Source organism: Urocitellus parryii, chromosome 7, assembly GCF_045843805.1.
Source record: "Urocitellus parryii isolate mUroPar1 chromosome 7, mUroPar1.hap1, whole genome shotgun sequence".
In the NCBI taxonomy this organism is placed as follows: Eukaryota; Metazoa; Chordata; class Mammalia; order Rodentia; family Sciuridae; genus Urocitellus; species Urocitellus parryii.
This window is the reverse complement of record NC_135537.1, coordinates 150674236-150691965: the sequence shown is the minus strand read 5'-3', so window position 1 is coordinate 150691965 and position 17730 is coordinate 150674236. Positions and strand designations below refer to the sequence as shown.

The 17730-nt window shown below is 36.1% G+C and overlaps 1 protein-coding gene across 1 annotated transcript in view; it reads left to right on the top strand.

The window, feature by feature from the left end:
- Dhx40 (DEAH-box helicase 40) overlaps nt 1-11318 on the top strand; it is a 43524-nt gene extending 32206 nt beyond the window's left edge. Inside the window, exons 13-18 of the mRNA XM_026398056.2 lie at nt 1781-1895; nt 2931-3039; nt 5038-5132; nt 8431-8500; nt 8763-8991; nt 10019-11318. Of these exons, the coding sequence (XP_026253841.1) occupies nt 1781-1895; nt 2931-3039; nt 5038-5132; nt 8431-8500; nt 8763-8991; nt 10019-10158 (758 nt within the window). The 3' untranslated portion in view covers nt 10159-11318. The remainder of the gene's footprint in view (nt 1-1780; nt 1896-2930; nt 3040-5037; nt 5133-8430; nt 8501-8762; nt 8992-10018) is intronic.
- Nucleotides 11319-17730: the final 6412 nt, after the last annotated feature.

Sequence of the window (17730 nt, the reverse complement as noted above, 5' to 3'; positions counted from 1 at the left end):
TAAATATTAAAAATTCTCTCTCTCTCTCTCCTCTCTCACTCTCTCTCTTAAAAAAAAAAGAATTTGGTATATGATGTGTTATTATGAAAGAAGAATTCCTAGCAGTTTTGAAAAGAATGGGACTGTTTGGGCAGGGATTGTGGCTCAGTGGTAAAGCTCTTGCCTAACACACGTGAGGCTCTGGGCTCAATCCTCAGCACCACATAAAAATAAAATAAAGTTTGTTGTGTACACTTAGAACTAAAATAAATATTAAAAAAAAAGAATGGGACTCTGAAATATTAGCCTGAGTAAGTGAAGGACTTGGTCAGAAAGCATGTCAGACCTGAATGGGATCAGGAGAAGTATTTTCAAAGCCAATAACAGATAAATGTCAAAAATATAATGTTGAAGAAAAGAAATCAGACACATATAAGTACATACTGTATGATTCCATTTATATAAAGGTTAAAAACAGGCAAAACTCATCTGTGGGGTTTGAAGTCAGGATATCATTGCCCTGATGGAAGAGAATGAGTAGTTAGAAGGCAAGCATAAAGGAGTCTTCTGGGAGGCTGATCATCTGTTCATTGAGTTGGCTGTTGAATACATTGGTATGTTTTGTTTGTGAACATTTATTGAGCGTACATTGTGGACTGTGTTGTTTTCTGTAGGTATGTTGTTGTATTTCAGTGTAAAATTAGAAAATGTCATAGTAGGTCAGTTCTACATATTTGGAGGTCACGTTTAATTGCCTATAATCAGGAATTGGATAAATAGGGACTGGGTAAATTGTGTTATATTCCTCATTCCTCTGGGGAATACTAGATTGTTATACATTGTTATTTCTGATAATAGTTCTATATGTACTGACATGGAGTGTTATTAAATGGTTAAAGGAATTTTCAGAACATATGTCTAATTTATGTAAAAATAAAACACTGTACATATATTTCTGTAGGTGCTGAAAATATCTGGAAGGATACACACTAAATACAGATGCACTTCAAATTATGATGGGATGGGTTATGTTTCTATAAGCTGAGAATATCCTAAATTGAAAATGTACTCAATACACCTAACCTACTGAATATAACCTAGCAACTCAGTACACAATAGAGTGTCTCTTGTTTACCCTCATGATTGCATGGCTGACAGGTTAGGAGCTAAGCCTCCTAACCTGCCCAGCATTGTGAAGTAGTATTGTACTACATATTGGGAAAAGATTAAAATTCAAAATTCAAAGTATATTTCCTGCAGAATGCTTTTTTACCACTGTAAAGTGAAAAAATCATTAGTTGAATGATCGTAATTCAGGAACTATCTAATTAACCATGGTTATCTTTGAGGATTAGTTTGGATTTTTTTAATACCGTGAACGTGGGTTGCTTTTTTTTGTAGGTGGCCACAATACCTCATTTTATTTATTTATTTTTATGTGGTGCTGAGGATTGAACCCAGTGCCTTACATGTGCTAGGCAGGCGCTCTACGCCTAAGCCACAATAAACATTATTTTAAGAAGTAAATTCCAAATACTATTTTAAAGACAAATGGATTGAAAAAAGTAATGTCGTTGTTCTGGCAAAATCTCTAAGTGTCCTTAAAAGAAGAAAAGGAGTTGTGGAGAAAATTAAGACACCCCCCCCCCCCCGCCCCTCGCAAGAAGAACTAATATAATTTTATCTTATTATATCCCAGAGGGTGAGGCAGATTTTGATGACTTTGAAAAAAAAAAAAAAAAGTGAATGTGGGCATTTAATGTAAAGTAGAACTAAGTTGCCTTCCTAATTCTCCTTTTAGTTGATCCAGAGTACCAGAAAGAAGCTGAACAGCGGCATCGAGAATTGGCAGCTAAAGCTGGAGGATTTAATGACTTTGCAACTTTAGCTGTCATCTTTGAACAGTGCAAATCAAGGTATGTGAGGTAGTCCTTTGGACTAGAAGATACTAGTTTTGATATATAGCTCCAGAATGTACTTACTCTTGTGATGTTAAATGCTAAGCTTCAGTGGGGATGATATTGACTTCAAGGTATTTTGAATATCAGTGATATTATGTCAGGTGAGAATTACTTCCTAGGCATTTATTATGTAATATTGATTCTCTTCTTTCTTCTCCTCAAATCTTTCCTGAAAATAATGTTACAGAATTTTGCTAGGTAATTTAGGTTAAAAAAATGATTGGATATTTGTTCATGCCTATGCGTAAAAAAAAAGTATTTACAATTTAATTTTTAATTTAGAAAAATTAACACTTATTTTTTCAAACTTCTTTTATTAAAGATAGAAGAGAGAGAATATTTTAATATTTATCTTTCAGTTTTCGGTGGACACAACATCTTTATTTTATTTTTATGTGGTGCTGAGGATCAAACTCAGCGCTTTGCGCATGCCAAGCAAGCGCGCTACCACTTGAGCCACATCCCCAGCCCCTCAAACTTCTTAATAGTTGAACAGGTCTCATAAAAGAGCTGACAATTGGGCTGGGGCTGTAGCTTAGTGGCAGAGCGCTTGCCTAGCATGTGTGAGGCACTGGGCTTGATTCTCAGCACAACATAAAAATAAACAAACAAAATAAAGGCATCTGTCCATCTACAAGTATCAAAATAAATAAATAAATTTTAGAAAGCTGACAATTGTTTGGTGGTTTCTTCTCCTCAGAGAAGTGAGAATGTTAGAGCCAGGAACTGGGCACATACTTGTAATTCAAGTTACTTGAGAGGCTGAGGTAGAAGGATTGCAAGTTTGTGGCCAGTCTGGGCAACTTAGTGAGACTCTGTCTCAAAAAAATTTTAAAAGGTCTGAGGATGTAGCTTAGTGGTAGAGCACCCCCTGGGTTCAATTCTCAGTACTGGGGGGTGGCGGGGGGGAAGAAATAAAATAAGAAATGAGAATGTTAAATTGTCTTTCACTATAAATATTTTCAAGAGATCAGTATTTTTGTTTTGTAGTGGAGCTCCAGCTTCGTGGTGCCAAAAACACTGGATTCATTGGAGGTGCTTATTTTCTGCATTTCGTGTGGAAGCCCAACTTCGAGAGCTAATCAGGAAGCTTAAACAGGTAATTGCTATTTATTTATTTTTCCTTAAGTAGCCTTTTTAGCCTATATATTCCATATGGAATTTAACTGATATATGCATAGTTACTTCTTATCACCTTCTCTTTCTGCATACAGCCATCTCCCTGACCCTGTGAATGATTCCTATTAGTAATGAAGAAATTTATCTGCAGAAATGAGGATATTTTAAAATAGCTTTACTGAAGTATAATTGATACACAGCAAACTACATATATTTAAAGTGTATAATTTTGACATTTGTACAGACCTGTGAAACTGTCACTACAATCAAGATAATGAACACACCCACTTCCCAGAGTTTTTCATATCCTATAGTAATCCATTCATCTTCCCTCATAGGCTTCCCTTTTCCTCCTTACCCAGGCAACCACTGATCTGCCTGTTGTGATTGTACATAAGTTGGCATTTGCTTATATTTTATGTAAGTGAAATCATTCAGTATGTACTTTTTTGGGAGGGGGGGTCTGGATTCTTTTTACTTAGCATAATTTATTTCAATTTTATACTTTATTGTGGTAGACCATATAGCATAAAAAAGAATTTTATCATTTTTAAATGTATTGGCATTAGGCATGGTGGCATGTGCCTGTACTCCCAGCAACTCTGGAAGCTGAAACAGGAAGATTCCAAGTTTGAGACCAGCCTCTGTGACTTAAGTGTACAGTGTCATTAAGTACATTTTCACTCTTGTGTGATCCTTGGTACTTTCTATCTCCAGATAGAAAATATAAAAAGTTTTTCCAGAATTTTTTCATCATCCCATAACTGAAACATTCTGTACCTATTAAACAATAACTCTCCATACCCTCTCTTCCCATTCTCCAGTAACCAATACTTTTCTGTCTTTTCATTTTAAATAATGTTTTCTATTTGCTTTGCCTTTATACTCACTAATCTTTTCTTTTGTAGTGTCTAATGTGTCATAAATCCCATCCATGGTATTTTTCATATCTAGATGTTGTTTATCTCTAGACCTGGAGAGTTTTTTTCAGGTCTTTACTTAACTTTTTCTTTCTTCCTTTTTTCTCTTTATGGTGCTGGGAATCTAACCCATGACCTCATACATGCTCAGCAAGCCCTTTACCACTGAGCTGTATCCCCCTAGCCCTCCACTTAACTTTTCAAACATAAAGTAGTCCATTTATAATATGTGTATAATTAATATCTCCGTCAGTTCTGAGTTGATTTTGTTGGTTGATTTATATCTTCATTATAGGTTGTATTTTCCTATTTCTTCACATACTTAGAGTTGATGCCAAACCTTGTGAACTTTATCTTGCTGGGTGCTGGATGTTTTCTTATTCTAGTTATTAGAACCTGATTTTTTTTGTGGGGAGTCATGCTTATAAGATTTGTTATGTGGGATCAGAACAGTGCTCAGTATAGAAGTAGTTATTCGCTATTTCAAAAGCAAGACACTACACAAAACTGTATGAATTATGAGATATTCTAGCTGACTTATAGGGACAGGTACCATTCTTTGACAGTGTGAATATACCTCTCTAGCTAGTAGATTCCTCACATTCATAAACTAATCCATACTCAGCTGAACACTTGAGGACCTTCTGCAGATCTATGTGCAATTCTCTTTTGTTACTGTAAATTTCAATCACCTTTGTCTTCCTGGTCTTTCAGCTGTGTCTCCTCAACTCAGGGAGTTCTCTTTGTTTCATTTTGGGTTTTCTTTTTTTGTGCCTTGGTCTAAGAAAGACGGTAGGCTGGGCAGTCCTTGGGTTTGCTTCAGTTCTTGTTTCTCAAGGGTGACTATCATCTGTTGCCTGATATATATGGTGTTCTGGAAATCATTATTTCATGTATTTTATCTGTCTTGATTATTTCAGGTGGAAGGGTAAATCTAGTTCTTCTTACATCATATTGGCCAGAAGCAGAAGTCTTTTAAGAATATGGATTTTTCAAAATAAAAGATAACTTTGAATTGTTCTTTGAGATTTACTACTGAATATGTATTCTATCTACAGCAAAGTGATTTCCCAAAAGAGACTTTTGAAGGCCCTAAACATGAAGTACTACGAAGATGTCTTTGTGCAGGATATTTCAAAAATGTAGCTCGAAGGTAAGCAATATAAGCTTGAGGGCTGGATCAAGAATACTACTATATTTGGTTATAATACTGAACTATTTAATATTAAAGATTGGAGCTTCAATTTAAGTTCTGAGGTGATTATGACTTCAATTATGAGCTCTTTCATAATTGTCACTTGTACAGGGGGAGCTGCATTGGCCCAGAGTGGGAGGAGAGTATATGTAGGGCAGGTCCAGCATGGGTTTATCACCTAAGGCAAGTAACAAGGATTTTCTTGTAGAGATGTGGCCCCAAGCGGACTATGAGAGCCAAAAAGGTTGAGGATGGCATAGGAAAGGGGTAGCTTGGCAAGGAATGTCAGACTTTAGACAACCTGTGGAGGGGTTATTTGATCTGGCATGTCAGGATGTGAGGGTAGTGATGAGGGTATCTTCATAGGAAGGGTATGACACTGGTATGTGAAATTCATTATATACAGAGGAATGGATCATATAGCTAAGTATATTGATAATTAGAGTTAAAAATATGGAAGGTGAGAAAACAAAACAGTTTCTGAGTTGATTTGGAATTTCAGGTTATCATAATGAAATTATGATGGTACTTGATAGATGAATGGATAAATTGATTTGGGAATAAAAATAGTGTGTGTGATAAGTATTTGCGTGTATGTAAATAGTGTACACACATACCCTAGCTCTGAGAGGGACTGGGAGCAAGTCAAAAGAAAGACTTCCCCAGCTCCACAAAAAGAAAGACAGGAAGTATTCCAGAATGAGGGAAACTAATGGGACATGTAAAGTAAAGGTAATATATGATTCTGAACTCAGTCTTTTTCTTTAAAGGATATTATTAGGACATTTGGTAGAACATCAGTGGCATCTGAGGATTAGATATTAATAATGCATCAGTGTTAATTTCTTGGCTTTGATAGTTGAATTATATCTATGTAGTAGAATGTCCTTGATTATAGGAAATGCACACTCAAGTTTTTGGGGATGGTGGGTGGCGAATCAGGTTGGCACCTTACTCTTAATAGTTTAGGTAAAGAAGGTTTTTATATTATACCTCTAACTTTCCTTAAAATTTAGATTTTTTTTTTTGAGAATTTAAAAAATATGTTTTGGTTGCCTGCCATGTACATGCAAACGCTGGGCAGGTACTGCAGATAGAAAGGTGAAGTAGAATATGAGCCCTGGCATCATTCTTTTATATATATATATTTTAGTTGGAGATGGACACAATACTTTTATTTTATTTATTTATTTTTATGTGGTGCTGAAGATCAAATTCGGTGCCTCACAAGTGCTAGGCAAGTGTTCTACCACTGAGCCACAACTCCAGCCCCAGTCATTCTTGATGATACTTAAGTCTAATAGAGGATACAGATAGGTAAGTGAATAATTATAAGGCAGTCAGTCTGATCTGGACTATAAGAGGAATATATGTAAAATACTGCAGAAATTCAATTGCAAGTTAGACTAGGGCTATTATTTTGACAAAGATTTTAGCCAAGTGCAGTGGTGCACGCCTGTAATACTAGCATCTGGGGAGGCTGAGACAGAAGGATTGAGAATTCAAAGCCAGCCTCAGTAAAATTGAGGCTCTAAGCAATTCAGTGAGACCCTGTCTCTAAATAAAATTCAAAATAGGGCTGGGGAAGTAGCTCAGTGGTTTAGTGCCCCTGAGTTCAATCCCCAGTACCAAAAAAAAAAAAAAAAAAAGACAAGTTTTTAGAGTGACGTTTATGTAGAAAAGTATAAACAAGGATAAGAATTTAAAGTGAGGGGCTGGGGATGTGGCTCAAGCGGTAGCGCGCTCACCTGGCATGCGTGCAGCCCGGGTTCCATCCTCAGCACCACATACCAACAAAGATGTTGTGTCCACCGAGAACTAAAAAATAAATATTAAAAAAAATTCTCTCTCTCTCTCTCTCCTCTCTCACTCTCTCTTAAAAAAAAAAAAGAATTTAAAGTGAAGTATATATATTAGAAAAATGATACATGAGATTTTTCTAATTATCATACTTTAGTGAAAAAGTCAACCCTTTGAGTACATATGTAGTATAATAAAAAAATAAAAAGTACTATATTCAAGACAGAATACATTTGTAGGTCTTAGTTTCACCATGTATTAGCTCTGAGATCTTGAGACGGCTAGCTAATTTATTTGAATCTCAGTTTTGGGCTTTGAATAATGTGCATGGCTCTCAAAATTGATAGGTTGTTTTGAGAGTTTGCTATGAAAACATTTTAGGAACTCTTAATCACAAATACAACATTGTCATTAATATTACTAATTGTTGACCTGAAATGCTTATTCTTAATTAAAATGACTGTTTAACTTGTATCATGAATTTGAAATGAATTGGTAGAGATCTTATAGTGTCAGTTGAATAAATTTAAACCTCTGGGCAGAGTTTCTTAAGTTTTAGGTGCCTGGCTGCTGCATACTTGTGATGCCATGTGGAAGCCAAAGCTGCACCTTCCTGCATGGCCTCTCTAGCCAGCCATGGCACCTCAAACGAGAGCTGTCAAGTCAGCACCAGCAACTCAGCTGCCAGTAGTGGTCCTACATCTGCAGCTAACTTGCCTGATGCTGCATCCGTGCAGCTAAGTCTGCTGATAACCCAGATGGCATCCAATACAGCTGGTATGGTATAGGCTCTACTTTTGGGCAGATGTTGGGTCATGCCTTCACTGGGGCAGTGGAGGATGTCATGCTGAACCTTCAGGTTTGACATCACTTACCAGGAGTCTCTGGGAGCCCAGCCGGCACAGAATCAGCAACTGTGTGGCCTTTATTCCTATGAGATTAGGAACAATTTTTGTAGTAGTGTGTGCAGAAACAGGGTGATGTGACGTTAAGCTCTGAGAGTTTTAGTGAGGTGCTGACAGACTTGCAAATGGATCAGTCTAATTAAGAAATTAAAATTTTAAAAAATTTAAAGAAATTCAAATTTAAGAAATGGATTATCAGCTCTCTTACCAAGTTATTTTAGCATAAAGATATAATTAGTAGTGAAAGTATTAAGTGTAAAACTTCAGTTAAACTTATTATTAATAGCTTTATTGTTTCAGCAATAGAAGATGGTGTTCATACTATATAGTAGTCACTGAGAGAGTAAAAATTTAGGTATGGGCAAGTGTGTGTGTGGCTTTCTTAAACCAACTATTGTGATATTTCTTGGTATAAAGTGATTTTCTTCAAAAAAAAAAAGGTAAGCTTCTACTTATTGTGCTCTTTATAGTAGGACATACTATAATTGTTCATTTTTTTACTTCATTGTTCTACTATTCTGGTCTTTATCATTTGGTTTTTCTATTTATAGATCTGTGGGGAGAACTTTTTGCACAATGGATGGGCGTGGAAGCCCAGTTCACATTCATCCTTCCTCAGCAGTAAGTACCTTATTTTTAATAAAGGGAAGGCATTAATAAAGATGTAGGAATAAGTAATATACAAATGTCATTTACTTTTCATTTTGAGGTTAAATTTACATGTGTCTATGTTACATAAACTTGTAAGGGTATTAGTTGCCTCCCACCTCCTGTTTGAAGAAGATAGGAATTAATTCAGAAAAATTTGAGCTATTATTTAGTTGGTCTAATGTAGAATAAGATAGGTTATAGTTTTCATCCTTAAATGAATTCTTTTGTGTAGCTTCATGAACAGGAAACCAAACTTGAATGGATCATTTTTCATGAGGTATTAGTTACCACCAAAGTCTACGCAAGAATTGTGTGTCCTATCCGGTATGAATGGGTGAGAGACTTGTTACCCAAGTTGCATGAATTTAACACACACGATTTGAGCAGTGTGGCTCGTCGGGAAGTGAGGGAAGATGCAAGAAGGAGGTGGACAAATAAGGAAAATGTAAAGCAGCTGAAGGGTGAGTGAATCATTCGTTCTCCTCTTAGCTACTGTGCCATGCTATTTTCCAGTAGTGCTTTAGTATTTTTATTTTGTTTATAAAATTTTGTGAATTATTAACCTCAGAACCTCCCTCTTTCCAAGGCGCTTTTTCTGAAATGCTAGGTACCTAGATCAGAGGCATAAATAGTTGTGGTACTGAATTAGGACAGAAAGTTTAATTATCAGCTGACATACACAAAGAGAGTTTCATTGAAATTTTTTTTTTTTTTTGGTATCAGGTGTTGAACCCAGGGTATTTAACCACTGAACCACATCCCCACCCCTTTTTCTTTTCTTTCTTTCTTTCTTTTTCTTTCTTTCTTTCTTTTTTTTTTTTTTTTTTTGAGACTGGGACTGGCTAAGTTGCTGAGGCAGCTTTGAACCTCAGCCTCATGTGTGAGGTTGTGGCTCATTAAAACTTTTTTTTTTTCTAATATTTATTTATTTATTTTAGTTTTCGGTGGACATAACATCTTTGTTCGTATGTGGTGCTAAGGATCGAACTCGGGCTGCACTCATGCCAGGCGAGTGTGCTACCGCTTGAGCCACATCTCCAGCCCTCATTAAAACTTTTTGGATCATACTGTATATTCTTATGTAACATAACTGGAAAATACAACAGTGAAAAGTTTTGTACTACAAACCATAGGAGAGTCTTCAGAAATGTTATCTACTAGGTATTTGATTGCACTGTTATGCTAAGTGTACACTATGCCACTGAGCTACATTCCTGGCCATGTGTTCTTAGTTATTAACCACAGACTACATAGTTTCTTTGGGTTTTTTGTTTTGTTTCTGTGGTACTGGACTTTGTGCATGCTAGGCAAGCACTCTGCCACTGAGCTACATTCCCAACCCACATTATTTCTTTTGATGGGGCAAAATATAATTTTCTCTTTTTACCTTTTCTTAACATTGAAAAATGAGAGCATCTCTTTATCTTAATACCACTAGTGTTGAATCTCAAAACTAAATTTTTATTGGATTAATTGTAATATTTTCAGATGGAATATCAAAAGAAATCCTAAAGAAAATGCAAAGAAGAAATGATGACAAATCCATATCAGATGCACGAGCTCGTTTCCTTGAGAGAAAGCAGCAGAGGACACAGGACCACAGTGACACACTGAAGGAAACAGGCTAAGCAGTGAACCCTCCAATTCAGGAACTAGGAAAAGCAGCCAGGAAATGTGCTTCTACTTTACCAGTTATTTCAGACAGCACTATGAAGAGGAAGTGGTCAGCATCTGTTATTAGCCTATGAGCTAAAAGCAAATCAAAGCTCACTGATACCAACAAATGGAATTTTGAAAGATTGGATTGGATTGCATGGTCATAGGCATTGATACAAGAAACCAGTGAAAGACAATACATGTAATATTTTCCTCACTTCAGTTTTGCTGGCCTTAACTGGTATCAAACGCTGTTATTGAGATATTTTCAAAGAACATTGAGTTGTATTTAATCAGCGTGTATTCCATTTGCATTGAAGCATTAAAAATTATTTTCCTTAAATCTCTTTAAGGCCTTCTTGTTGCTATTAGAATAGTGTTATATCAGGTATGTGACCATTTCCTTCAGAAGGCTGAACATAAGAGGTTTTTACTCAGCAATACTTAGATGTCTGTTTAATTGCTACAGAGCTTTATAGATATTTAGAGAAAAGAATCAAATAGTAAATAAAATTGCCTATGTCAGGATTCTTTCTTGAATTAATATTAATCCTTAAATTGATTTTTCTGGGATTATACAAATTCCTTTTTATATAAAAATATATTGTTTAAAACAGTAGCTATAGCCATTAACCAAAGGACAGATGATATATATATATATATATATATATATATATATATACACACACACACACACACACATATATAAAAGTTCTTTTTTAGCTGTACCTACATACTTGTATCAGCACCATGTATGTAGGTCTGGTAGTGCTTTCAAGCAACTCCTTCACACGGCCTACTCTCTTGCTTCCAGCTGCTTGGGTAGGACCATTTAAACATCTATTATGTTGATCTTGAAATGGGATTTCAAAGCAGCCAACACTATTTCACCAGTGTTTCAAATTGGAACCTTGAGGCTAAGTTAGTATTACACTCAGGCCACACTCAGCACTTGCCTACTCTTGCTTACTGCCTTGTATTCTAGTTATTTGTGTATTTGTCTGTCTTCTCACTAGATTATACGCTCCTTGTGGGCAGGAACTGTGTCTTTTTCACCTTTGTATCTTTCATGACACCTAGCATAGTGCTTTACACATAGTAGTCACTGAATGTTTGTTAAATAAAGCTTTTAGTGTCATTAAAACTTAAAAGATGGTAAATGTGTGTTTTTAGATATTTTTGTGTAAAAACCAAGAGTCTGGATTTCTTTTAGGTGTATCTAACTACTCTTTTCTAGGTTTTCCCTTTGGCATCTAAACAGCTTTATGTCCAGCACTAGAAACTAGAAGATTTTTGGTGTTTTTTTTTTTTTTTTTTTTGGTATTGGGAATTGAACCCAGGGTTTTGTGCATGGTAGGCCATCAGGGAGTATATTCCCAGCCCTTAAAGCCTTTCTTGAAAAAAATCACATGAGGGGGCTGGGGTTGTAGATCAGTAGTAGAGTGCTTGCCTAGCACGTGTGAGGCACTGGGTTCGAGCCTTTGCACCACATAAAAATAAATAAAGTTATTGTGACCATTAACAATTAAAAAAAAAAAAAATCACATGAGGACCCGAATCCCTGTGCCTTTCCTTGAAGGTGAGTGGTGATTGTTTTTCTGAACATTTCAGCATTGTTAATTTGTTCACTTTTATCTATAGTGCCCTGGACACTGTCTCTGCACATTAATTGTTTAGTCCTGTCAGTTTGTCTTTTTAGGTATGTGCTGTCAGTGTGTTTCATTAAATGGAATAGAAGTATGCATGTATTCTTAAAAAGAGAGTTCTTTTAACTCAGTATTTATTAAGCACACATTCTAAATATATAGTCTGTATTCAAATTTCATCAGTTGTCCCAATAATATCTTCTCTAGTATATCTTCTCTTCATTCAAGGATCTTCCTTTCTCCTTTACAGCACTAATCACCCCCCCACCATAATATGGGCTAGTTATTTTATAGGAAGTCTTCAATTTGAGATTCTTTAGTGTTTCCCCGTGGTTAGATGTATTTGAATGGAAAACTTCATAAGCGATATGGTGTCTTTTCTGGGTATAACATCTGAAGTTATGTGGTATTTGCCCATTATCAGTGATAATTAGGTTTTTTTGGGAGGTCACTGGGGATCAAACCCAGGGGTACTCTAACATTAAGGTACACCCTTAGCCCTTTTATTTTTTATTTTGAGACAGGGTCTTTCTAAGTTGCTGAGACTGGCCCCAAACTTGTGATCCTTTTTCCTTAGTCTCTGAATTGTTGGGATTATAGGCATGATTTTAACTTTGATTATTGGTTAGTTTTTTTTTCCCCTTCAATCTAGTTACTCTTACAATTCATAAGAATTTGATAGGGAGATACTTTCAAATATGTAAAATATCCTCATAAAATATGAGGATTTATCATCAATTGCTTGAATCAATTTTATTGTTATGGTTGCCAGTTGGTGTTTATTTCAAATTTTTTTTTTTTTAAGAGAGAGTGAGAGAGGAGAGAGAGAGAGAGAGAGAATTTTTAACATTTATTTTTTAGTTCTCGGCAGACACAACATCTTTGTTGGTATGTGGTGCTGAGGATCGAACCCAGGCCGCACGCATGCCAGGCGAGCGCGCTACCGCTTGAGCCACATCCCCAGCCCCTCAAAAATTCTATATTTATTTGTTGGTAGTATATTGTAAGGAAGAACATTCTTTAAAGGATGAATCTCCAGTAAACAGATGGATGCTAGGAACAGAATGGATGAAGAATAAATTGGAAAGATTGGGAGGTATTTAAGAGGGCTGGCAAACAGTCCAGTTTATTTGGTACATAGAAGGGGTAGTAGGCTAAAAATGTCAGTTGAGGTCAAGCCAACCTTTTTGAACTATTCTGTGGGATATATAGATTTGTTAGAGGGAAATTACATCATTACAGTTTTTTGTTTGTTTTCGTTTGTTTTGGGTACTGGGGATCAAACGCAGGAGTGCTTCCCCACTGAGCCACTACATCCCATCCCTTATTTTTATTTTGAAGCAGGGTCTCACTAAGTTGCTGATGCTTGCCTCAAACTTGAAATCCTCCTGTCTCAGCCTCCCAGGTTGCTGGGTGGCATGCACCACTGCACTCAGTGTTTTAAATTAATTGTGGCAATTCCTATTTTCATTGAGAATGCTCTAAGAGGAGTAGTATCAAAGGAATGCTTGATCTTATTAAGGCAAAAAGGTGGAAAGAGCCCTGAGAAAAGGTGGTGGTTTTGGAGGAGTTTGTTCTTAAAAGAATGTGAATTCACTTTCAAATGACTAAATCAAAATGAAAAATGTTATAATAGAAAAGCAGACATGGGACTTGGGTTGTAGCTCAATGGTAGAGTGCTGACCTAGCACATATGAGGCACTGTGTTCAATCCTCAGCACCACATAAAAATAAAATAAAGGTATTGTGTCCATCTACAACTAAAAAATATTTTTTTAAAAAAGAAAAGCAGACAAAGGACATGTTATTTCATCAAAAAGGAAATACAAATGGGCAGTAAATAAAAAATAATGAACCCTATTAATAATTAGGAAAATACAGATGAACAGTGAGATGCCATTCATTACCATCAGATTGTCAACAGTTAATATTCCTGAAAAGTATTGGTATAGGAGAATAAATTTCCATTATTTCATAGAACACGTTGGTAATATCTAACAAAGTTAAAGATGTGACAACCTGTGACCCAGTAAGAAAGTGTAGATTTTAAGCTTCTTTATGGGCTTATACATACTTTTCCTCTTAAAATTTGATTCTTAGAGGTTTAGCATCAACTGTTTTTGTTTTTTGGTGGGTGGGGGTATTGGGATTGAGCCCAGAAATGCTTTACCACTGAACTACATTCCCAGCCCTTTTTATTTTTATTTTAAGACCTAGTCTTAAAAGTTGCCTAGGGCTGGGCTTGATGGCATACACCTCTAATCCCAGTGGCGGGAGGCTTAGGTAGGAAGATCTCAAGTTCAAAACCAACCTCAGCAAAAGCAAGGCCCTAAGCAACTCAGTGAGACCCTGTCTCTAAATAAAATACAAAATAGGGCTGGGGATATGGCTTAGTGGCCCAGTGCCCCTGAGTTCAACCCCCGGTACCAAAAACAAAAAAAAAGTTGCTTAGGGCCTTGCTAAATTGCCGAGGCTGGCTTCAAATTTATGATCCTTCTGCCTTTTCCTCCCAAGCCACTGGGATTACAGGCATGTCTGGCTATAATCAACTGTTGTTATTAAATATAGCATTCATTAAAATGCTAAGCATACCATTGTTTTTAGTAGTAAAATATTATAATAGACATAATGTGTCCATATGGCTAAAATATATAGGTATCAATTGGGAATGGTTGAGTAAATTGTGATAATGTTCTGTACAGCAGGGAAAATAATTTTTGAGGCTCCTGACACCTATTCCTAAACTGCAGAATAGATGAACCAGTTCACATTTTTATGCAGTGTTATAAATGCACTGTACCCTTGAGTTCCCTCATATTCCAATAAGACAAAAAAAACAGTGCCTTATTGTTATCTTAATTTTCTTATTTAGATATTTAACACTTTTTTCATACGTTAAAACTCTCCATGGGAAATAATAAAATTATCTGGCTAATATTTGATAAAGCCAGATAGTAAATACTTTAGATTTTCAAGCTGTACAATATCTATTGTAACTTCCCAGTTATTGTAGTAGGAGAGCAACCATAGACAATGCATAAATGAAAGAAAATCACTTTGTTCCAATAACATTTTTATTAGAGAAAATTAAATTCAGATTTCATATAATTTTTACATGTCAGGAATTTTTTTTTTTTTTTGGGTACCAGGGACTGAAACCGGGGCGCTTTACCACTGAGCCACATCCTTAGCTCATTTCTTATTTTTAAATTTTGAGACAGGGTCTTATTATGTTGCTGAGACTGGTCTCAAACTTTTAAATCTTCCTGCCTCTGCCTCCCAGTACCTTGGATTACAGACATATGGCATTGTACCTGGAAATAACCAGGTTTTTGGTTAGTTTTTTGCTTAATCTACTTTTATCAGTCATGACATGGTAAGGGTATTTTAAAAAATAATTTCTAATGTGTATTAAGTTTGGTACATATTCAGATTGGGCTAGGTTTGTTAGGTATATTATACAAAAACTGTTCATTGTGACATGAAGCCTTTAAAATTCAGAATTGCTTTTCCCTTTATCAATCTGTTTTCTCAAAGCCTTTATAAAAATAACATAATGCCAAGTATTTATTTTTGTATGGTACTACTGAAAAATATTTGTCAAAGGTGCAAATTAGATTATAATTCCTTCAAGCTTTTATTTTTGATTTAGCCAAAACCTTATTTACCCAATGTCAGTCTAGCCATTCCAAGGAATAATTTATTACCATTAATAAAGTATGTGCTTTGCTGTTGACACAACATTCCCAGAGTGTGAGGAGACTTGTTTATGGGTCATGCTTTGCTTTTAATTGGAGATTAAAAAAAAAAAGATAAAAACTACATATTGAGAAATGGGGGTGGGGGATAACAATCATTTTCACACTCTTAGCCTCATTGCCTTTTTGCTCTATTAATCTTTCCAGCTTCCCGTGACTTTTATTTTGGGATGGGAAAGCGATGTTGCAACTTGGCATCTGACTTCTTACTGGTCAGCAGGGTTAAAATGCTTCTGGGTTTTTCTGTCCATATTGCTCTGTGATGATTATATTTGTTTGTTTGTTTGGGATACTGGGAATTGAGCTCAGGGGTGCTTTACCACTGAGCTACATCCCCAACCCTTTCTGTTTTGATACAGGGTCTTGCTATATTTAAACCAACTTTCCTTAGATGGCTTTTTAAGGTAATGTCTTGAGCTGTTTCATTCCTCTCCTGGGATGTAATTTAACTTTTAGAAAATATGGGAGGAGCCTATATAATGTGACCAATTTCCAGTTTGGATTCCCACTGGCTAATCTTGGCTTTTTTGGTTGGAACATGTCAAAAGACGGTAGCTGGGTATAGTGGCGAAAGCCTGTAATCCTCATTTGGGAGGCTGAGACAGGAAGATTGCAAGTTCAAGGCCAACCTCAGCAACATAGTGATAGTCTAACTCAAATAAATAAAACGGGCTCCTGGGTTCAATCCCTGGTAACAACTAAAAAAGTAAAATCTCATTAAAACAGAAAGGCCATTAAGGTTTATTCCCTTGCTTTCTAAATGATTCTTTCATTTTTTTCCATACTTTGTTGGGAGGTTGCCTATAATCTGTTTTGTACAGAGCCAAAGTAACAGTGGACACTATGTTGACCAAGACCTAAGCAATACTCATTTTTTTGCTGGTTTATGATAGGCTTGCTGCTCTTTATCTTGCTTGAAAAGATAAAGACCTAGTCTAATCCTGCTGGGATTCCTATCAGTAGCCTTAGGGGGTGCTGAGATGATTCAGAGATGCTGTTTAAATGGCAAAACCAGTTATCCTAAGTATATTTCTCATGGCTTGACTTGTAATTGCAATTGCAAATATTTGGTATAAAACATTAGTTTTGATGTTCTGCTTTCAGTATTTGATTTTGAATATCCAAGAGAGATGCCTTTGTGATTTTTGCAATGCAGCTAGCTCAAGTTTTTTGTGTGTGGCGCGCGCGCGCGTGTGTGTGTGTGTGTGTGTGTGTGTGTGTGTGCGCGCGCGCGCGCGCGCGGTACTGGGGATTGAACCCAGGAGCATTCTACAATTGAGCTGCATCCCCAATCCACTCCTTCATCTTTTTTTTTTTTTTTTTTTGAGACAGTGTCTCACTAAAGTGCTTGGGCTGGGAACTTGTGATCCTCCTCCTCAGTCTTTGGAGTAGCTGGGATTATCCACATGCATGCAGTTTAAGAGAAGGGGGACCTTGGTGCCAGGGCTTATTTAATATGAACAGCTAAAGAGAAGTCTTATAATAGGATTTACTTGAGGTGTGAAGTGTCATTCTGTTGGGGATTTATATACACACACAAACACACATAATAGTTCCTGGCATAAAATACAAAATTAGTGGCACAATATAGGTTTCCTTTATAGATTTTGAGAAACTGGTACTCCTGGAAATAACAGACCAAGCAATACAGTTTTTGCTAATGAAACTTGCTGCAACTCACTGCAAGGACCTACTGTTGATGAACATTGTGGGGAAAAAAAGCTTAAAAAACCTGACCAATTTATCTTATTAATATGGCTACCTTACTAAGACACTTCCTAAAACTGAAAGCCAATGTGATTGCAGCAGTCTGTTAGAAAAAAGTTTCTGGTTAGCAGGATTTGTTTTGTGGTTTATTAAGTTGTCAGAAAATTCTGTCTTTTAACTTAAGGTAGTGTCTGATAACAATGCCATTCACATACAGCCAAGGAAACAAATTTTAACAGTGCTTCATCCTTTGGGGTATTTAAATCAGAGATTTTACAGCCTTTCTCCTGCCTCTACACTGTTAGCAAGGACAGCATATATCCATAAAAAGCATCTTTTATTACCCCCCTCAAGCTATAGATCTTTATTGTGGGATTTTTAAAATCATCTGAACCTTATTTTTTCCTCTTGAAAAATGTTGCATTAATTGACT